Below are 22975 nucleotides of genomic sequence, written 5' to 3' on the forward strand. Positions count from 1 at the left end.
GGGTATAGTTTCCAAAATAGGGTCACTTTTGGGCAGTCTTTACTGTTTTGGTACCACAAGACAAATTCAAACCTGACATGTTGCCTAAAGTATATTCTAGAAAAAGGAGGCCCCAAAATCCACTAGGTGATCCTTTGCTTCTGAGGCCGGTGTTTCAGTCCATTACCGCACAAGGACCACATTTGGGATATTTCTAAAAACTGCAGAATCTGGGCAATAAATATTGAGTTGCATTTCTTGGGTAAAATCTTCTGTGGTACAGAAAAAATGTATTACAAATGAATTTTCTAAAAAAAAATAATTTAATTTGTAAATTTCACATCTACTTTGCTTTAATTCCTGTGAAACGCCTAAAGGGTTAAAACACTTTCTGAATGCTGTTTTGAATACTTTGAGGGGTGCCGTTTTTAAAATGGGGTGATTTATGGGGACTTTCTAATATATAAGGCCCTCAAAGCCACTTCAGAACTTAACTGGTCCCTGAAAAAATAGGCTTTTGAAATTTTCTTGAAAATATGAGAAATTGCTGCTAAAGTTCTAAGCCTTGTAACGTCCTAGAGAATTAAAATAATATTCAAAAAACGATGCAAACATAAAGTAGACATATGGGAAATATAAACTAGTAAGTATTTTGTGCGGTATTACTATCTGTCTTACAAGCAAATACATTTAAATTTAGAAAACATAAACATAAAGTACAATATGTCACGAGAAAACAATCTCAGAATCACTTGGATAGGTAAAAGCATTCCGGAGTTATTACCACATAAAGGGACACATGTCAGATTTGAAAAATCGGCTTCGTCCTGAAGGCCAAAACAGGCTCAGTCCTGAAGGGGTTAATGACACCAGCACCTGCAGTTTCTATGATTTAGATATGTTATCGTCTGAATAATATATAAAAAATATGTACATTTATAACTACTATAACCTACTATACCACTAGTATATGTAAGTGTGTAAAAGGCAGTAAATGGCATTCAGTTAAATATACATCTATTTAATCAGAAGAATTACTTGGGGCTAAGTTTAAAGGGTCTTGACCACTTTTGACATTCTTTCTTTGTTAGAAGAGTTCCCCAAAAATAACTGATCGCCAGGTGTCCTCCTGCCGAGTTCCCCAGCAATCAACTTTAATCTGAGGGAAACCTGGCAGCAAGTGTTAAATTACCCCGCAGTGCCACCATAGATACATGTTGCCCTTTCAAATCAATGGGCTATTCATGTAATGCACTGATGTGTTAGGTCCTCCAGAGCTGCTCAATGGACCTACTTATTCATGGAGGTCCTAAATGAGAGACTCCCCTCTATTAACTCAGAATGACCTAATAGAGTATATGACAATGGGTTTCCTAAACCTTGCAACATCTTTAAATTAGCCGAGAGACTCAAGAACTGTGAAAATTTTGTTAGTTATGGCTTCGTTCACATCTGCGCTAGGGCTCCGTTCCGACGTTCCATCTGAGCTTTCCATCGGAACGGAGCCCTGACAGACACAAACGGAAATCATAGGTTTTCCGTTTCCATTACCATTGATTTCAATGGTGATAGATCCGGTGCCAATGGTTTCCGTTTGTCTCCATTGTGCAAGGGTGCCATCTTTTTGACGGAATCAATACCGTGGTCGACTACGCTATTGAGTATGTCAAAACGAAGGAACCCTTGCACAATGAAGACAAACGAAAACCATTGGCACCGGATCCATCACCATTGAAATCAATAGTGATGGAAACGGAAACCTATGGTTTCCATTTGTGTCTGTCATGGCTTCATTCCAACGGAAAGCTCTGATGAAACGGAGACCTAGCGCAGATGTGAACGAATCCTACCCAGTATCTACAGGATAAGAGCTGCAATATAACGTGACTATCTTCTTATATTACATTTGTGGAGGATGGCTTTTGATAAAGGATAGGATTTAATATTAGCTGTGTACCTGAAGTAACTGGAGAAACAGCACCATTCACTAAGACCCCCTTTGAGAATATACTCTCAACATAATTGTTTTTATATGTTTTATGGACTGCCTTTGATCTTACCTTTTCATGTTTATCTCTGGATCTAATTACTGATGTTTATGCGTGAATTTGTTCCATTTGAATACATTTAAGATAAGTGTTTTTCTGCAGGTTCATCCTCTCTTCTGCGATTAGACTGTGTAGGTGTCGAAGTCTTCTGAGATTAGGATTGCTGATCTTTCTATTGTGTTCTTATGCAATCAACTCTTTCCCATCCACAAAGTTTATTAGCCAGGTGGTAGGTTGGGAAAAATGACAAAATACAAACTGGACTTGCAAATCCATTGAAGTCTTCTTGTCCATAGGCCCTCTTAGAGAATATAGATATCATACAGTGGGGTACAGGGACCCCTCTATTCCCCACACCAGAGAGCAGCTGTTATGGCTTTGGCAGATGTAATACATGGATGGCTATACATTTGAATAGCTGCCATGTAACTTATTCTGGCAATATCAGCTGTTTGCTGTGCTGTTTGGTGATCACCAGCCCAGCTTCACAAAAAAAATTAGGTGTTTATATATCAGATTACAGAATCCTTCTAGATAGGTAACTGTTTAGAGGCAATCTGTCATCATACTATGCTACAATGTTTAAGGGCAGCATAGTTTGGGGACAGGTCCACTGCACTATTAGCCCAAATGGCATAAATAAATATTGTGCTTTTTAGTTAGTAGCAGATAACAAAAAATAAAGCACATGTAATTTCATGAGTTTGCTGTATTCATAAGGAGAGCGCTCCCCCCTGCCGCTCCCCACCGCTCTCACCAGTGAGTGATGGCTGCCGTGTATATATGCAGAAATATGGCGGCCATTAGTCACTGCTCAGAGGTGCAGAAGGAGGCAGAGAGTGGTGGAGGAAGTGCATCCCACATGAATACAGCAGATTCATAACTACGAGTCTGCTGTAAGTTTTGTTAGCGCCCTTTAGCCAAATGACACTATTTTGTTTTGTGCTGTTTGGACTGATAGTGCAGAGGACCTGTCTCCATACTATGCTGCCTTGTTTAAGGGCAGCATATTATGATGACACATCCGCTTTAGTAATTATGTCCAAGAGCTTGCAAGCGCAAAGTTCCTCTGATAAGCAAACCTAAAATATCCTAAAAGAATGTTAATTTTTATGAAAAATGAGGAAAAGGACTGATAGTAGCAAAATGAGTGGATATAGTTACGGAGATCAAAGACATATGACTGAAAAAGCCTGAAGACCAAAACAAATGAAAGGCATCACAGAGACATTTTAGCCTAGTCCCTACTCTACTATGAACAAGCTTAAAGCTGAGCACCCAAATCTATTGATATATCAATTTTTTACAATTAATAATATAGTATCTCTAAGTTCCACAGGACTTCTTGCCCTTGACAAGAGCCATTGGTTTAGTTCAGTCAGTGTGATTTATTATGAATAACTATACAAAAAAAAAAAAAAAAAGTAGGGGCCTATCCAACTTTAGCTTATTTGACAAAAAGCCTTAAGCAAGGAAGAAACTGTTCTCTTGCTTCAGAACGAATCCTGGCTGTATTAAGTTTATATAGGACAAAAATCTAGGGCAAATATATAGCTTTTCCCTATGTTGCATTTCTAGAACCAACAGATTGCTAAATTAGGTTTGAACCCTAATATCCACAATTTACATTGGCTTACAGGAATAAAAACTATCCTAGTTTTTTCTACTTTCAGTGATTTGCAGGCCATGAGTAGGACACTTCACAGCAGTCACCATATATCCATACTACACATGGAAATATCATATGCTACCAGCTCACACACAAAACTATAAAATAGTTATATTATTTATAATATAATCTATTAGCTGCATGTAATATGCCAAACATGACAGATGAAAATATAAAAATCAACTGAGAATTGGTCCCTGGTTTCTTAGTCATGGGATTCTGCAAATATCTTATAATTCAGTACTTTTGTATCCAAAGTTATTTCTCAATCTTTACCGAGGCTAGTAAGTCTGACCCTCTTTTTCTAAATTCAGCCTTAAACTCATTGTCCTACCATTCATCTCTATTATTTTTCTGCTGACTATTTTAAAATCAATGTAGTATTTATTAGACAAAATATCACCTTCACCTGCTCGAGATGTTCTTTCTGCCAAGAGAATAGCATGATACCAGGAAATATCACACTACTTTTCTCTGTTTTGTAATAGTTCGGTTCTCTGACTTATAATCTAAATGTCTACAGTGAACAAATCAATAAATATATAAGTACAAAAAGAACATTTTTAATAGAAATTTTGAAAGTAAAAAAACAGACATGAGGCCTCTGAATTAAAGGAGCACTAAACATAGAAAATCCACAAAAAAATAAATCAAAGCTATACATTCCTTAAACATCGCTCACTTCCGTGAACTAATTTTGTTTCATATTGCAATTAAAACTAAGAAATATATTAAGAATTCCCATATAATGTGTTCTAGTAGATCAGCCATGTCGGTGGAAAAAACACCTCCGCCTCCCATTGAAATCAATGGGAGGCCTTTTTGGATGTTTTTAGGCCCGTTTTCCGACGCGGTTTCCGCTTCAAAAAACGTGTCAAAAAACTCTGTGTGAACTGACCCTAAGACAACTGGTTGCAGAAGGAGTCTCCCCCCACTACTGGGTCTGAAATAGGAGACAAAATATGTAAAACCCTGTTCCATGGCTTAGCACCACCACTCTGCCAGCCAAAAATTAAAGCTATCCGGAGAAAATGAACTCTTGCGTTCTATGAAAGAAGAGCACAAGTCTGCCTGTTTGAGGAGCTGCAAAAAAATCCTACATTCAATTCTACTTCTACATGATCTAACATTAAGTAATGTTTTCAGGAAATGTATGGGAACATTTGCTTTGGGTGTAACTGCTATGACCTCTGAGAAGTAAAGCCTTAAACAGGCTCTGTCACCAGATTTTGCAACCCCTATCTCCTATTGCAGCAGATCGGCGCTGCAATGGAGATAAGAGTAACGTGTTTTTTTTTAAAAAACGAGCATTTTTGGCCAAGTTATGACCATTTTTATATTTATGTAAATGAGGCTTTCTAAAGTACAACTGGGCGTGTTTAAAGTAAAAGTACAACTGGGCGTGTATTGTGTTCGTTACATCGGGGCGTTTTTACTTCTTTTACTAGCTGGGCGTTGTGTATAGAAGTATCATCCACTTCTCTTCACAACGCCCAGCTTCTGGCAGTGCAAAGACACAGCGTGTTCTCGAGAGATCACGCTGTGATGTCACTCACTTCCTGCCCCAGGTCCTGCATCGTGTCGGACGAGCGAGGACACATCGGCACCAGAGGCTACAGTTGATTCTGCAGCAGCATCAGCCTTTGCAGGTAGGTAGCTACATCGACTTACCTGCAAACGCCGATGCTGCTGCAGAATCAAATGTAGCCTCTGGTGCCGATGTGTCCTCGCTGGTCCGACACGATGCAGGACCTGGGGCAGGAAGTGAGTGACGTCACAGCGTGATCTCTCGAGAACACGCTGTGTCTTTGCACTGCCAGAAGCTGGGCGTTGTGAAGAGAAGTGGCTGATACTTCTATACACAACGCCCAGCTAGTAAAAGAAGTAAAAACGCCCCGATGTAACGAACACAATACACGCCCAGTTGTACTTTTACTTTAAACACGCCCGGTTGTACTTTTACTTTAAACACGCCCAGTTGTACTTTAGAAAGCCTCATTTACATAAATATAAAAATGGTCATAACTTGGCCAAAAATGCTCGTGTAAAGGATCTGCCAGGCACAGCTTCGGGGTTAACTCCCAGAACTAATCAGTCAGAACCTGAGAATACATCCCTGAGACTGACTCCTGCTTCCACCATTCAGGCTGGCAGGCTTAGGAGTGGGAGAGCCTATCGTAACCTGGCCAGACTCAGCTAGCTCCCGCCCTCGGTCTATTTAAGCCTGCACTTCCTGTCCCTCGGTGCTTGTGATTCTTTCCTTGTGGTTTCCTGGCCCAGCTACAGCTCCTGCTATTTTTGATCCTGCTCCATACAGACCCTGGCTTACCGACTACTCTTCTGCTTTTCGTTTTGTACCTCGCACACTCCTGGCTTGACTCGGCTCGTTCACCACTCTGGTTGCTCACGGTGTTGCCGTGGACAACGGCCCCTTTTCCTTGCTTGTGTTCCTTTGTATGTTTGTCGTGTTTGTCGCGCACTTACTGAGCGCAGGGACCGCCGCCCAGTTGTACCCCGTCGCCTAGGGCGGGTCGTTGCAAGTAGGCAGGGACAGAGTGGCGGGTAGATTAGGGCTCACTTGTCCGTCTCCCTACCCCCTGCCATTACAGCTCGTTTAAAAAAAAACAAAAAACTTTACTCTTATCTCCATTGCAGCGCCGATCTGCTGCAATAGGAGATAGGGGTTGCAAAATCTGGTGACAGAGCCTCTTTAAAGAGAATGTTTATAAAAAATGTTGATAGGATTGGAGTAATTGTGTCATATTCTTAATATCAGAACTTCTTCAAAGCATGAATGATGGTGGATTTGCTTGCATAAACACCCTGCTTTAGATCCCGATACTACATGTCTATTGGACTAAGGTCTGGACTTTAACTTGGGCATTCAGAGTTTCATTTGCTTCATCCATTTTTTTTGTGGACTCACATCTGTGTGTATGTAGGACTGTTGTTCTGCTGAGCTTTGTTTTACTATTGGTGGGTTTCACCACAGTAGAAATGACTGGCAAAATCCACAATTTATAGTACCCTCAATAATGGCAAGCCACCCTGGTCCTGTGGATGCAAAAAAGTCCAAACCATGTCACCACTAATTGTCATGATCCAGATGAGGTTCTGTTGATGCAATGTAGTGTTTTGTTTTTTTGACAATACACATTTCTCATATAAATAAAAAATAATAATTTTTAACTCATTCTTTCACATGGTTTGACTCATATAACATTCTTTCAGTAGTCTTTCTAACTCATCTAGAGGGTCTTTTTGTAAACTTTATTTTAAAAAAATCCTATTTCCTTCAACTCCCTCTCCTCCATGTCAATAGTTTGAAACAAATAAATCAGAACTTGACCTAACCTGCAATAATCCAGCTATGCATCACAACCAACATTTTCCTCTCCTTGGTAGTCAGTTATAAACTGCTCCTGCCCTTCATCACAATGCAGGTGACAATCCTGTGCCGATCCAGGATCGTTATTAAAAGGGTGTTCCCATCTCAGACATTTATGGCATATCCACAAGATATGCCATAACTGTTTAATAGATATGAGTCCCGCACCTATCTCTAGAATGGATCCCCCTGGCCCCTGTCATACCATCTGCTGCTGTTGCTGGGCTCCAGCCACTATGTTACAAGGTGGCTGAGTTTTTTTAAAACAGCCAAGCTCGTTTTGCTACGCTGTTTCCAGAACTCCTATAGAATTTATAAGAAGTTACGGAAAAAATGTAGCACATCGGACTACAATGTTTCCTGAACTCGGGAGTTATGGAGGCAGCAGTTTTTCACTGTGCTTTGCTGTTTGCCTAACTCCTTTTTATTTCTATGGGATTTCCACAAATAGAATAGCAAAACTGTTGCTGTTCTAAAAACAGCATAGCAAAACTACTGCTGTTTCCAGGAGACCTGGCTACCTCGTAACCTAGTGGCTGGCCCCCAGCAACAGCTGAAGAAGGTAGGATGGTGGTCAGAGGACCCCATTTTAGAGATATACAGTAGGCAGTTCCCAAAGGTGGGACCCGCATCTATCAGACACTTATGGCAGATCTTGTGAATATGTCATAAATAGCCAAGAGGTGAATACCATTTTAAATCTCTTCTTATTTTATACCTACACTGTGCCACCAAGGCTTTTTCTCAACCTGTTGAAAGCAATAATATTTGGTATCATCATAATTGCAACGACTTGAGGAGTAGAGGTTACAGATTATTTACACCGCACGGTCAATGGTATAAAATAAAATGCAAGAAAACAACAATGTCTTAATTGCTGGGTTTTTGTTCACATTCCCCACAAAAAAAATAAATAAATGAATTGTTAAGTTAGAAGTTTGCCAAGTAGAAACAAGGGAAGAAGGTAGGATCCAGCGCTGAGGCGTTAAAATGGAATTCAATTTTCCAAGTTTAATTGTTGATTAAAAGGAAGTCCAGTGGTATAAGGTCCTGGGTGTATAGAAGTTGAGGGAGGGTATCCTCTTAGGCCTACGCGTTTCGGACGACGCTGCGTCCTTAGACTTAGACACAGCCAAGTCTAAGGACGCAGCGTCGTCCGAAACGCGTAGGCCTAAGAGGATACCCTCCCTCAACTTCTATACACCCAGGACCTTATACCACTGGACTTCCTTTTAATCAACAATTAAACTTGGAAAATTGAATTCCATTTTAACGCCTCAGCGCTGGATCCTACCTTCTTCCCTTGTTTCTACTTGATACTCCGTGTGCCGACACGAGGATCCGGGCGCTATCAACGACACACTGGAGTGTGTCAGGTGAGCTGGAGGATTTTTCTACTTTTTTCTTGTTAGAAGTTTGCCAGTTGTAGTGTTAAAATACAATGGGAAACTCTTTTTTACTGGAGTTTCCCATAAAATAAGCAGTGATATTGAAGAAGTTGTTGCCTCGCTTCTATTATGAACACCGATGTTAATCAGTTTACCAGAAGGCTGCAGACCCTTAGGGCTCATTCAGACGAGCGTGTAACTCTACTAATAGCTTTCGAGCTGAACTACGACTTCTCCTGACTGAAGCTAAGTTACAGGGTCTAATTTATATTGATGAGTTTAAAAGGATGTATAATCCCAGTCCTACCATCTCCACCTTTTATGCACTGCCCAAATTACACAAATGCATTCGACCCATGCCAGGTAGACCTATTGTGTCTGGCAACAACAATCTCACTCAAGGTATCAGTATGTACATAGACGAAGTCCTTTCATCCTTTGTCACAGCTATTCCTCCATATTTGCGGGACACCAAGGTCACTCTCACCAGGATCCAGGAGATTAATGTTACTACCACCACCATGATAGCAAGCATTGATGTTGAATCTCTTTACACCAATATCCAGCATAATCTAGGTCTTGATGCTATACAACACTTTTTGAGCACCAAAGGCATTCAGTTTCAGGCCCACAACAAATTTATCCTATCACTTCTCAAATTTTTACTTACTCAGAATTTTCACACAATCAACTTAAAGGCACTGCTATGGGCACTCTTTGTGCACCCACTTATGCCAATTTATTTTTAGGGTGGTGGGAAGACACTTTAGTTTTCACTGATGATTTGCTTTTTTCACATCTCATATTCTTTTCTGGGGAACGTATATAGATGATAGTCTTATTTTTTGGAATGGTGACAAGAACCTTTTCTTTGATTTCATGGATATCCTTAATACCAACAACATCGGGGTGAGATTCACTTCCGAAATACATGAAAAGGAAATACATTTCCTTGATCTCAAAATCTCCCTGGATCCTGGTGGCAGTGTACATACAAATCGACTGCTACTAACAGTTTTCTACACTGGGAGAGCTTCCATCCACCTGCTCTCAAAAAGGGTATTCCGATTGGCCAATACCTGAGGGCGAGAAGGAACTGCTCAGACGAGAATACCTTTCAACGGGAATGTGATACTTTGTATCTTAAGTCCCTAGCACGAGGGTACCCTAAAAAGGTTCTACACAGGGCATATGCAAGAGCGAAGGCCACTATGAGGGAAGATATTCTGTATGGTGCTAGTAGGAAATCAACTACATCTCCGCCTATTGTTAGATCTGTTGGTAATTTTGATATCTGTTCCTCTCAAATCCACAGTATTTTACGCAAATATTGGCCCATTCTACAAGCTGATTCAGATCTTAGAGAGGCTATCTCCAATTCTCCTAGTATAACATATCGTAGAGGTAAGAACCTCAGAGAATTTTTGGTTCACAGCCATTTTTCTACATCTTCCATCTCATGAAAGACCTGACTCTCTTCCCCGGTTATAGGCTCTCACCCGTGTGGGAGATGCTCCTTCTGTCCCTACATGTCTACCATGAAGAGTTTCTGCAATCCGCTTGATGGCAAATCCTTTCAGATAAAAGAGTTTATCAATTGCCAGAGCAGTGGAGTAATATATGCTGCCAAATTTCCATGCCCTAAACTATACGTTGGGAAAACTGTCCAACAACTAAGAAGAAGGATTTCAAAACATATAAGTACCATCAATACTAAAGAGGATACTCCTCTCTCTCAGCACATTCGATCCTTCCATAATGGTATTACCACTTCCCTACAGTTTTGGGGCATTACTCAACTTAAATTAGGTCTCTCTTCACGCTCAGGGATACGCTGTTGACACCTTTTGACATCATGAGAGCTATTTGATCAACAATATACTTGCCACTATTGGCACTCCATTCAATCTCTTCTGCTGTCTATTTTTCTAAGTATAGTGTCATGCACAGACACTCTCATACTTATTCTTTCTGACAGCCGCTTTTGGTGTTGGGATTGGCCGCGAGTCCCGTCCTCTCATTGGAAGGCATTTACGTCCATCACAGAGGCTGAAGGTGTGAGGCTTTCTAGGCATCTCCATTGGTCCGGGCCACACCACACACCTACTTACGTCATCTACGAGGTTTTAAAGAGAAGGAAATCTCGTGCACGCCATCATTAGCCCCATTATACCCCTGAGGATGCTGCATTTGTAGCGAAACATGTCGGGGGGGGGGGGGGGGGCTTTTGTGCTAATTTTAATTCAGAGTTAGGCCAGCAATGATATTGTTAGAATCAGCGGCATAACGTACGACTGCCGCTGGTCTGCTACACCAGTGCTTATGTGCACGCCACTCAAATACAATCACGCTTCTTTATATACCTACTTGCTGGTCAACTTTGGCTATTTTTAATTTATATGTTGTGTGTCCCACTTTGCTATCTTTTTAGTTATACCTAATAAAAGTAAATTATTAATTATTTACCTACACGCTGTGATAGCTGGGAAAGCTGGGTATTGTGTGCGTTCAGGCACATTTGTTTTCCTCATTGGATGTTTGTTGCCCGCCAGCTATCAGGGTCATCCCTAGTTTTTGTGTAAAATACAATGGGAAACTCTTTTTTACTGGAGTTTCCCATAAAATAAGCAGTGATATTGAAGAAGTTGTTACCTTCCTTCTATTATGAACACTGATGTTAATCAGTTTACCAGAAGGCTGCAGACCCTTAGGGCTCATTCAGACGAGCGTGTAACTCACCCTTGTGATGACCGTTGAAACAACAGCCGTCACACAGACACATGTATTTCAATGGAGCCGTTCACACGGACGTTGTTTCAATGGGGAATGTGAAGGGTCTGTGGAAAAATAGGACATGACCTATTTTCTTGCGTTTTCATGCATCCCTCCATAGACACTAGTCAATGAGGGATCCGTGAAAACGCGTCCTGCACAGGTGCACCTCGGACATGAAAAACATCCGTTTTTCCCATCCGAGGTTGCACAGGCTTGTCTGAATGTAGGCATAATGATCACTCATTGGGAGGATGGAAATTCAGTGATGTTGATTTATAAAAAATTTTCCATTTGTGAATTATTTGTCTCACAGCTCATTGATTAAAGTCTTTAGAAATACTTTTGCAAAGTTTTCCAGAGTGATAGGCACGGATAATCCTTTAACTGGATTGATAACACTTTTTCCCCAAAAAATATATTTCCTGTGAATTGTATTGATCATAAAATTAAAGAGAGACAATGTCTCTCTTGCAAGTCCACCATTCCTCCCTTAAAAGCATTTACATAGCACATTCCACATTCCCTATAGTGAATATCACCTTGATCGGCAGCCCTTCCAACATTATTTAAAATTAATAACAATACATTTTTATTGTAAACTGTGGAATTTATGGAGAAAGGCCAGGAACTTATGAATTTTAAGGAGCAAGAGAACATGGCATAGGAAACAGCTGATAGATAATGACATAAGATAGCAGGATGTTAAAATAAATTGTAGTGTCATTGGTATGTAAATGGATTAAAAACAAATATACTGGAAAGATGGCAACACCATATGTGTAAATGGAAAAAACACAAGAGATTGAGGAGATTGTAGGCACTTAAGAGAGCGCTTGCTCGTTCATTTGCTGATCACTGCCCTGTTTACACAGGGCAATTATCAGCAACGAGTGTTCTATGAATGCTCGTTGCCCAATAACTGGCCAGCGTAAAAGGGCCTTAAGTGTCCATCCAGGAATATGGTACGTGCCTTGAGTAGAACATGATACGTGCCAGTAAGGGACTGACAAAGAGAAAGAACTTTAGCAAGTAGTTGCGATTAAATGGTTCAATTGGAATCCAAACTAATAATGATGTGATCAAAAAAGGAAGAGAGATTGTTACACAGTTCATATTGTATATGGATTGTTCAAGCAGTTGGATGAGAGGCGAACTGATAAAGGACCTTGGCTGGCAAGGGCAGCAATGAAAACATGGATGGAGAGGGTAGGTGGTGAAGTTAATGAGGAAAGACAGCGGTTGCTCTATTAATGGAGTGTACAGATACAGAGGATGTCAGAAGAGGGGTCTGAGCTGGAAAAGGGGAATATTAGTGAAGGGTTTACAATATCCAAGGCTTAGTTATCCAAGTTATTCCATTGAGATATAAAGAATCTGTGAAAACGAAGACTCTTAAGCCAGATAATTAAACCTAACAAGAAAAAAATGATTTAGGAGCTTTAAGCCTCCATTCATTTGACGATTGCTGCGATAGGAATTGCCTTTATTTTATATCATGTGCATAGAAAAAGTGGTCAACGGTTATTTCTTACTAAATGTCTTAAAGGAGACCTACAAGATATAATGTATACACAGATCTGCAAAAGTTTGGAAGCAATACAAAATGTCTTGGTTTTTTAAATAATGTATTTTTGTGGGTTATTACATGATTTTATTTCACATAATTGTCCTATTTATCAAACTTTATACATCTCTAGATCTTCCAAGAGGTGCAAATGTCTTTTAAGGCTGTGTTCACATCTGTGTTGAAAGCTCCGTTAGCAGCCCCTGGCACAGATGTGGTAAAAAAATGCTGGACAAAATAGCGCAGCATGCTACGGAACTTTTGGATACAGCACTTCCGTTATTCTTTTCCTATGACGGAACAAGATAACGGAAATACGAGCACAGATGTGAAAAGAGCCTAAAAATCTTTTGTGAAGCCCATATAACAGCTAGGGTTGAGAAGGTTATCCAGTCCATCACAGACAGTACTCCAGCTCCCGTTTGAGGGTATGCTTTGGATCGTTGTCCTATGATATGATTAAAAATTCAAACCAATCAGGTTTGTTTTACCAGGGATGTCATGATGTAAACTATAGAGGGGTGACCTTTCAGTTTTTTTTATTTCCTGCGCTGTTAGAAAATCTTCCAATTTACCAGCACTAATGTAGACCCATGCTATTACATTCTCTTTTTCCATGCTTGATAGAAAGCATCAAGCACTCTTCCATCATCGTTTTGTTTGCTTTGCCTCATATAGAATTTCCAAACAACTTAAAGAGAATTCGTCACCAGGTTTTTACTGCCCTATCTGAGGGCAGCATAAAGTGGTGCCAGCTAGGTCTGCCCACCTGACGCTGATGGGCAGCTTTCTCCATATGCCTAGTATGGGGAGAAAGCTGTCAATCAGCGGCCTGTGGGTGGGGTCAGCCGCAGCTCATGAATATTAGCTGCTGGAGAAAAGATGTTTTTAACAAATATGACTGAACGCTAAAAAGTGAGTGATATAGCGTTTAAATCAGGGTCTCTGGCACTACTTCATGCTGCCCCCAGATAGGGCAGCATAATCCTGGTGACTGTCCAGTCATCCACTGTCTAATACTTGTAATATTTCACCCATTTTAACTTTTTCTTTCTATTTGCCAATTTCAAATAGGGGTTTTAATTTGAAATGATGTTTGTCAGGGAGGCATCCTTTGTGCTCATGCAAGTGACACTGGTATTTGTTGTGTTCAATTAAAGGGAACCTGTCACATTGAAAATGCAGTCTGCAGGCAGTATGTTATAGAGCAGGAGACGCAGAAAAGATATGTATTTGTATGGGTTAAGATTTAGTGTAACTTGTCATTTATACATCTAAATTGCTGCTCTCTCTGGACTTAGGTGTCCAGTGGGCGATCCTATTCAGTGATTGACAGATATCTCTGTATGCATGCTTACTGAGAAGGCTGTCCATCATTAAGTTACTGAGAAGGCTGTCCATCATTGAGTTACTGAGAAGGCTGTCCATCACTGAGTTACTGAGAAGGCTGTCCATCATTGAGTTACTGAGAAGGCTGTCCATCATTGAATTACTGAGAAGGCTGTCCATAATTGAGTTACTGAGAAGGCTGTCCATCATTGAGTTACTGAGAAAGTTGTCCATCATTGAGTTACTGAGAAGGCTGTCCATCATTTAGTTACTGAGAAGGTGGTCCATCATTGAGTTACTGAGAAGGCTGTCCATCATTTAGTTACTGAGAAGGCGGTCCATCATTGAGTTACTGAGAAGGCTGTCCATCATTGAGTTACTGAGAAGGCGGTCCATCATTGAGTTACTGAGAAGGCGGTCCATCATTGTGTTACTGAGAAGGCTGTCCATCATTGAGTTACTGAGAAGGCTGTCCATCATTGAGTTACTGAGAAGGATGTCCATCATTGAGTGAGACCGTCCACTGGGCTACTAAGCCCAAGTTAAAGTACAGGCCTAGATCCTAAACCTGCTATGCTGTGGTAATCTCATGAAAACACAATATTAAAAAACAAAATGTACATTTTTACTGTACACTAAAGGACCCTCTCTTTATTATTTATGGTAGTTCTTTAACAATTAAATGTGCATTTTATAAACAGAAGAGTTAATTTTTTAATCTAATTTGATAATTAAAAGAATTGTTAAATACATGTTTTAAAAAAAATTTGAATAAAATGGCACGCTTTGATATATATATATAAAACTTTCTGCACCTGTGAAGATTTATAGCTGAAAAGATTTTCTCTTTGCAGGTTGATTCACATGGAAACATTCTGCTCACAACCCTTGAGATCCGAAATGAAGTCAGTGGATCAGAAGTATTAACTAGTACCATTGATCCACGAGCCACCATGTTCTCCTATGACAGTGCAAGCATCCAGTACCGAAAGCCAATCGCCAATAGAGATATGTACAGCAGAAGCAACTTGGATAGGCACATAGTTCACAAAAAAGGGCGTTTAAGGAGAAGCGCCTCTCAAATGAAAATTAAAATTCCTGATTTGACTGATGTCAATGGTATAGACAGATGGTCGAGAATGATATTCCCTGTTGCATTTACTTTCTTTAATGTTGTGTATTGGCTTTATTATGTACACTAACTCATGCAGTTAGATCACCATTTTGAAGACAGTAGTTCTATTTTTCTGATCCTGAAGGAACTGCATTAGCAATAGTGCTGCAAATTCAAGGTAAGATATTCAGCCATTAAAATGATTTTAGTTTTTGCGCACTACATTTAATTTTCAAACAGTAGGTTCTTTAGAAAGCAAGATCTTAGCTTTTACTGAAAATAGTTTGTTGTCTTCTGAACTGGAAGACAAAACCGACTCCAATACATTATGGTAAGGAAAAGCTTTATACATTTATTAAACATTGTGTTTCAATCCTAACCTCTTGGCTGCTAAAGAAATGTCCCAGCAACACATTGCAGAGAAGGGGTTAGACCACCAGTCTGCACACATTTTATACTTTCAATAGATTTACCTGAAAAGCCTTTTTTAAACATCGAGTCATTGTTTTTTACTAATACAGAATTGCCATTAAAGTCAAGTTGAGGTTTACAGCTACACGTCAACAATTTTGGTAATAGGACACCAAATACATGGACATATCAGACATCACTGTCATAGTCAATATAATATGTCAGGTGGCATACTTAGGGTATAATCTTATCTAAATAAACTCCTGATCTAATGTAGAAGGTAATATATGTTACGTTGAGAAATGAATGTTCACTGCCTATACCCCTTTAAACTGCTTGATCGGCACAGAGGGACAAAGTGGACTGAATGTCATAGGGGCATCTATACTATGGATGAGCCCAGAGAGCTGACAGAGTTAATAATGAGTTATGGAGCACCCAAGAAAATTTGTATTACTGAGCCTGTCCCCCAAATATATACAATACAATGGTGTACTTACAGGGTTGTAGCTTAGCAGTGTTGGAGATTTAATTGTATGTTCTAACAGCCTTAAATGAATATGACAAGCCATGGGATAGCCCAGTAGCTTCCAAGCTTGTTGTGGTCAGGTGAAGAAAGGAGAGAACAGTTGATTGTGTAGCCGGCGCCAGTTTAGCCCCTAAAATTTTCCATACAAAAAAGACCTTTACAGAACAAGAGACAGCTCTGATAATTGAGGTTTTCCTATGAAGGTTTATTTTTTACTCCTATTTCATACTAACTGATTACTGTTATCACAATCCAACAACTAAATGAACAACGGTTGTCTAGAGGGTATTCGTTTACTTGATTTTAGGTATGTAGATCTTGATCTATGTAGTCTGTTAGCTGACTCTCAGTAGACTACTTGCAGGACATGGCACCCTCTGTGTGGTAACCGGAATGCTGACCGTCCATTAAGTCTGGGAGACAGGGATTTTATCTTTACCAACACTAGTGCCTCCACTGAATTATACTTTGTGACTAACAAGTGTAGACACAAATGAGAAAATATACATCAGCAGAGAAAAACCTATAATGGTCCCTGCGTACTTGCTTTACTTGTATGTAAAGTAAAATGATAGTTTCAACCGTGCAATTAATGGAAAAAAAAATCCCCTTGTTGTATGAGTGTGCACTAGCTTGTACAATAGGGGCAGAAGTTTTGTTTAGTATTAACCTATAACATTCAAAATAATGTCTAAAAGCATCATATACCTGCCATCAACGCTATAGATTCTAATTCATCTCAAATAAAGATCAGCTACTCGAATCATTGCAAACAAGAGTGGAGTTTGAAAGAATTTCAGAGGCAGAATAACCATAGAACACTAATGACTGTAATCTAAAAAATAAAAACATGAAGGATCAGACCAGTGATGACAGGGCAAGGTAAAATCTTATCAAAGCAGCTATCATTTCTTGTAATAACTGATGACTTGCATGTATCTGTAGCATAAAAGTAAAGTGACAAGACAGAAGGACATTCCTTACAAACAAGAACATCAAACCTAACTAAATTTTGTGAAGAAATTGAACCATGTAAAAGTTGACTTATGATACGATAATACCAAACTTGAGCTCTTTAGTCTTAATTCTAAATGACTTGTTTGGCACAAAGACAACAAAGATCATAACCTAAAGCACAGATAACTAATGTGAAGTGTAGTGGTGTCTGCAACATGCTTTGGGGCTCCTTCTGTTCATCTTGGATTATTGTTCTTAGACAGTTCAATATGAAGAGAAATTTCACATCTTACATGACAACAACCCAAAGCGATGCCAAGTCGGTCAAGGAGTGGCTTCGGGAAGTGCAGATCAAGGTCTTGCACTGCACCAGTCAAATTCCAAATATCTATGACACAGACTGCCTAAAAATGCAATAGCTCTGAGTTGCCCTCACAATTTTTTTGAGCTTCATTTATTTTATTTTTGATTTTACAATGACGAGTGTAATAAAATTGCTAAGTCCAAGTGTGCAAAGTTCCTAGAGATTGATTTAAAAAGACATACTGCTACAATACAGGCAAAATGTTTCTCCATAAAATATTTACTAAGCATTGTGCACAATTATGCAACCATAATGGGGTAATTTTTTTTATTTTCCCTAATATTTTCCTTAATTTATTTTAGTTATTTTACACTTGAGTTATATTGATTTAATGTTAGGTTACATTAAAGATAGAAAAAGGTTGGATCAAATTTATATCTTGTTTTCAGGTTTCACACGAGAACCTGTGGACTATTTATATCAGCGGTTTCACATTTCACATATACACAAACATATATATGTATACAATGTAAAAATGTAATATAGGGTCAAGAGAAAACTTGTTTTTATATATTTGTTTTTATCAATGAGACACAATGGCGGATTGTGGCATAATTGGGTTTCAGTTATTTGTTATTTTTTTAATATGTACATGGTGCCAATATTTTGCAGGGTTATTGATACATATAAATTGCAAATGTGTTTGATATACAGTAGGAACATATGTGCCTAATGTATACACAATCAGTGGGGGAAAAAACAATTTTACTGAAGATTTTACAGTTTAACTGAGCTGTAAACATAAATTACAGGTATCTATATATCGGTCAATTTGTATTACTTTCATTTTAGGGACTATGTTTTGCCCAATGCTTGTAGATTGTATTTGTAAATTACTTACTGATTTCATAGATTTTGTACCTTTTTTTTGTGTATGTCTCATATAAATTGTCACATTAAGCTAAGAGTTATTCATACAGCCTTGTCCTGGATTGCTGCACTATATGAGAACCTTCATTTTTATCTGCAAGAAGCTATGTAAACATATTAATACTGGGTTCATAGTATGAAACACTGCACAAGTAAAGGTAAGGGGATATTTTCTTCAGGGATGGGATAACCTCTCCTTTTGCCCAAGGTAGGGGTTTCAGAATGCTTCCCACCACCCTCGGTCCCTAATTTCGGACGGACATTCATTAATTTAATTTTCCCTTGACCCCGTTTCCACCAATTCCTAGTGTTCCCCATTTCCTTCCACCATCATCCCCTTCACACATGTTCAGTTCTAAATGCAGGGCTGACTGGCTGGCCACCCTTTAGTGGCTCGCCCACAGTATCCAGTTGGTTGTACAAGGAAATTGAATGGTAGGTCATTGTTTTTTGTTTTTAATTAAATCCATAAATTGCCCCCTCACAATGGCACCGTAAGCAGTTGACAATCCCTCATACCCCTTGAAGCTATGTTCACAAATGGAGAAATAACTATGGATATAGCCAAAGATTTCGGGATTTGGATTTCACCATTTCCATTGCATTATTTCCATTGTTTTTGAATGAGGATTTATAACAACAGCCTAATTCCCATGCGTAATACTGTTTGTACATTGTTGCGTATTTTCAATGCAGATTATGTAATAAAAATCTGCAACACATATGAAGCATGTGAACATAGGCTTAGATATCATCATACTAAGGGAAACAATCACATCAGTAGACCTCCTCACCAATTTACAGCTTACAAGGAAATCATGCGCATTGAGCTGAGAGATATAAATACAATTCTTTTTAGGCCAAGCCCAAATTTCACTGTTAGTGCAGCACAAAGCCGCCCTACTACCACACAGACAGAACCATGGAAAGCTGCTTTTAATACATGTTGTTTTATCACTGTTTTACAGGAACTGTAATTTATTTTAATTTTTTTGTAACCAGATCCAGAAAATTATTCTAAAACTGCTTTAATGGAAAACTGCAATCAGAGTTTTTACATGAAGTTCCGACTGCTTGTTTCACCATTGAGTACAATGAAGAAAAAAAACAAAACATAAATATCAGGGATACAGCATACTGTGGTTTGAAATAAAACGCATCATGCCTTGGAAATATGTAGCTCTGGGCTGCACTGTAGGATCAGGGTGTATAAAAGTCCTATTTACCAGCATAAAACGTCTATCCGCAGCGTATTATTTTGCTAAGAAAGGGAAATGTTTAAGTCAAACATAACTTCTGAATATCCATTACCCACTCCTAAAAGCTGTTCAAGATTCTGACACTTGAGGACAGTAATAGAAATAGATTCAGACCCAAGAAACTGCTAGAAGTAAAAACTGAAAAGAAAAAAAACAACATAAATAAATAACACAAATAAATAAAATATAAATTGTATTATTTTTTTATATTGTATAAGTAATATTAATACATATGGAGTAAATGTAATGTAATAATACAAAAATTTCATGATGCATTTATGTAGATATCAGTAATGGTATTAGTTAAACAATACATTTGTGGAACCTTTCATTCTAATAAAATACAAATTATTATTTTTGTATTCTTGTATTATAAAGTTACCTAATTCTTGATTTTATTAATATTATGATTTGCTAATTGAAAATGAATACATACATCATTAAAAATAGAATTCCACAAAAATCTTGTTGTAGTAAGAAAAATAATAACCTTTTGCAGAAATAAATTACATTTCTCCTCTCATTCAATCCGATCCTTGTTTTGGCTAAATATTTCCACTGTACGAATAAGGCAACAATTTGATGCAAATCCAGGAGTGGAAAATCCAGGAGTGGATCCTAAAAGGATGGAGATCCAATCCTATTCTTGGCTCCAAATATACGGCATGGCTGCTTTCTTCTAGAAACTGCACCACACTTGTCCATTGGTTTTGTTGTATTGCAGGTCAGCTCCATTGAAGTGTGTTGGCTGCAGTACTACACACAACCTGTGGACAGGGGTATGGCACTATTTTTGGAAGAAAGAAGCCATGTATTTCTAACCCTGTACAATCCATTTCATATGGCCATATATACGTGCCCTTATGATACTACATTGTCAACTTATAATTTGTTCTGAAGGAAAACAAAAGGGCAAAGCGCTTCATAGGACAAAATGCAGAGACAAAACAGAATATTGTAATAAAAACAGTCAGTCTTGCTCAGCTTTTGGTGTTGTACTAAGAGCACATCACCTTTGATGGCTTGGGAGTTTTGGAGTTTACTGCCATCTTCCTCCTGGGAACTTTGCGGAGTGGCCGTTGGACGAGTAACACTAAAGAGAGAAGTAGAGCTGGGATTTCTATAGGCGCTGCTTCAAACAGATATCCAGACAATCGGAAGACGAGTATAAACTTGATTTTTATTTCAAAGGAATATAAATAAAATTATAAGGTACTGTATATAATCTACGCGTTTCAGGATGAAAACACCATTCTTTTTGTACATTGTTTTGGATAATTCATACAGTGTTTTTACCCTGAGAAAGGGACTGGTCCAATCCCGAAATGCATAGATTATACACCTCATCATTCTATTTATATTCTCGAAATAAACATCAAATTTCTACTCACCTTTCCGATTGCCCGGATATCTGTTTGAAGTAGCCCCTACAGCATCCCCAAGTCTTCTTTCTTCTTTGAGACTATACATTATCACCTCACAATCAGAAAAAAAATCACAGTAAATCCTAGAGATCACATGGTTTTATACTAAAAACTAGACAAAAAAGCAGGTACAGTATAAGGATTTATAGATTGCCATATTTCTGGTACCATAGATTTCATTCTGTGGATGTCATATAATTAAGAGTGCGGCAGACAAAATTCTGCAGCTGCTTTACTGACTAGAGAACTGATATAAAGCCCCAAATCCGTGCTGTCGGAGGCCTCATAAAGCAGGTGTTTAGAATAGTCCTTGTCACACACAACTGTTAGACGCTTATTCATATAGTCTACATCGATGTCCCAGTACAGGACAATAACCTCAATATTCACAAAACTAATAACCGCTAAATATTTATATTATTACATTCTATATTTTCTGCTCTACTCACAGCATAAATAGCTATAGAGTCCTGCACATATGTGTCGATTTCTACAGCTTTATGCAGATCAGAACTTCCATGCGACAAGCGACTTTGCTCGTATGTAAAATTAATTGCAGTGTTTTTGAAAACAGGATACAACAATAAGATTTCACCGAATGTCATCTAAACATTAATATCTGCCCATGTCTAAGAAATTAGAAACAGGGCACGTTCAGACGTGGCAGAATTTTTACACAGCAAATATTTGTGCAGATTTGGGACATCTGCACCAACATTTGCATATTTGACAGGTAATTCAGACGTTGCAGAAAAGACAGCGGACTTGCCACAGATTTCAGTTTTTGCACTCCAAAGGCTGAAATCTGCAGTGATATTCCGCTTCTTCTCCACAACAGACAGTGCATGCTGCGGACTGAAAATTCTGCACCGCAGCCTGTGGTCCGCAGCGGAGTTTTCCGCAACGTCTGAACTAACTTGCCTCAAAATGTATAGAAACAAACGTAAAAAACGGCCGCTGGAGAATTCCACTGCGGACTGTAAGAATCTCCATTGAGTAAATTACCTTTAGCATAAGTTCACTTTGAGCATTCTTGCCTGCTGAGGTATTTTCCGCAGTGACCAGATGTTGCGTAGTAGTGAGCCAGATTTTAAAGAATCCTGTGCACAAATTACAACCCCAAAAAAAAAATTATTATTTTTTTTAAAACCACAATTGTTCTCTAATTTTTGCAGCTGTGCAAAGGTTTCTCACATTTTTCCTCACTTACGTCAATGTGGAAAAAACACATTTGAATCGTTTTTACATACGTGTAGTTTTCCAGAAAAGCAGTTTTAGTAATAGTTCTTACCACTACTCTTAGGCCACATTCACACGAACGTGTTTTTGCGGCCGCAATTCCCCCGAAAATCCACGGGAGAATTGCGGCCCCATTCATTTCTATGGGGCCATACACACGACCGGAGTTTTTGCGGTCTTTGCACGGCCCGGGAACCCGCACCGCAGAAAGAACGGGCATGTCCTATTACGGCCGTCTTCTGCGGTCCGGGCTCATTGAAAACAATGACGGCGGCCATGTGCATGTCCTACGATTTGCGGGTGGCCCACGGCTGACAGTCCGCAGCCGGCCGACCCGAAAATCATGGCCGTGCACACGGCTACGGTCGTGTGCATGAGGCCTTAAACTACTTTAAAAAAAAAAAAATAGAAACACTTCTTGTTTTGTAGAGATGGCTTGTCAGCTTGTGCTGAGTACACTAGGGGCAGGGTCAGCAGTTATCTCATTATCATCACAGGCAGAATTACAATGAAAGGTAACACTTCTATTAACGGGTTCAGACTAATGAAAGTCAGTGATGGGCACAGCTCAGCTCCTCCTCCCTCCTCCCCCTCCCTGCACACTGACCTGTGCACATATCAGAGCACGCCCACAACACTCTCCCATAGAAGTCCATAAGTCATGTTCT

At 39.1% G+C, this 22975-nt stretch overlaps 1 protein-coding gene across 1 annotated transcript in view; it reads left to right on the forward strand.

Annotated features, from left to right (window-relative positions):
* The window catches only part of GABRB1 (gamma-aminobutyric acid type A receptor subunit beta1), a 606042-nt gene extending 586116 nt beyond the window's left edge, over positions 1 to 19926 (forward strand). Inside the window, exon 9 of the mRNA XM_075859522.1 lies at positions 14995 to 19926. Coding sequence (XP_075715637.1) covers positions 14995 to 15342 — 348 coding nt within the window. The 3' untranslated portion in view covers positions 15343 to 19926. The remainder of the gene's footprint in view (positions 1 to 14994) is intronic.
* Positions 19927 to 22975: the final 3049 nt, after the last annotated feature.

Source organism: Rhinoderma darwinii, chromosome 1 (assembly GCF_050947455.1).
Source record: "Rhinoderma darwinii isolate aRhiDar2 chromosome 1, aRhiDar2.hap1, whole genome shotgun sequence".
Classification (NCBI taxonomy): domain Eukaryota; kingdom Metazoa; phylum Chordata; class Amphibia; order Anura; family Rhinodermatidae; genus Rhinoderma; species Rhinoderma darwinii.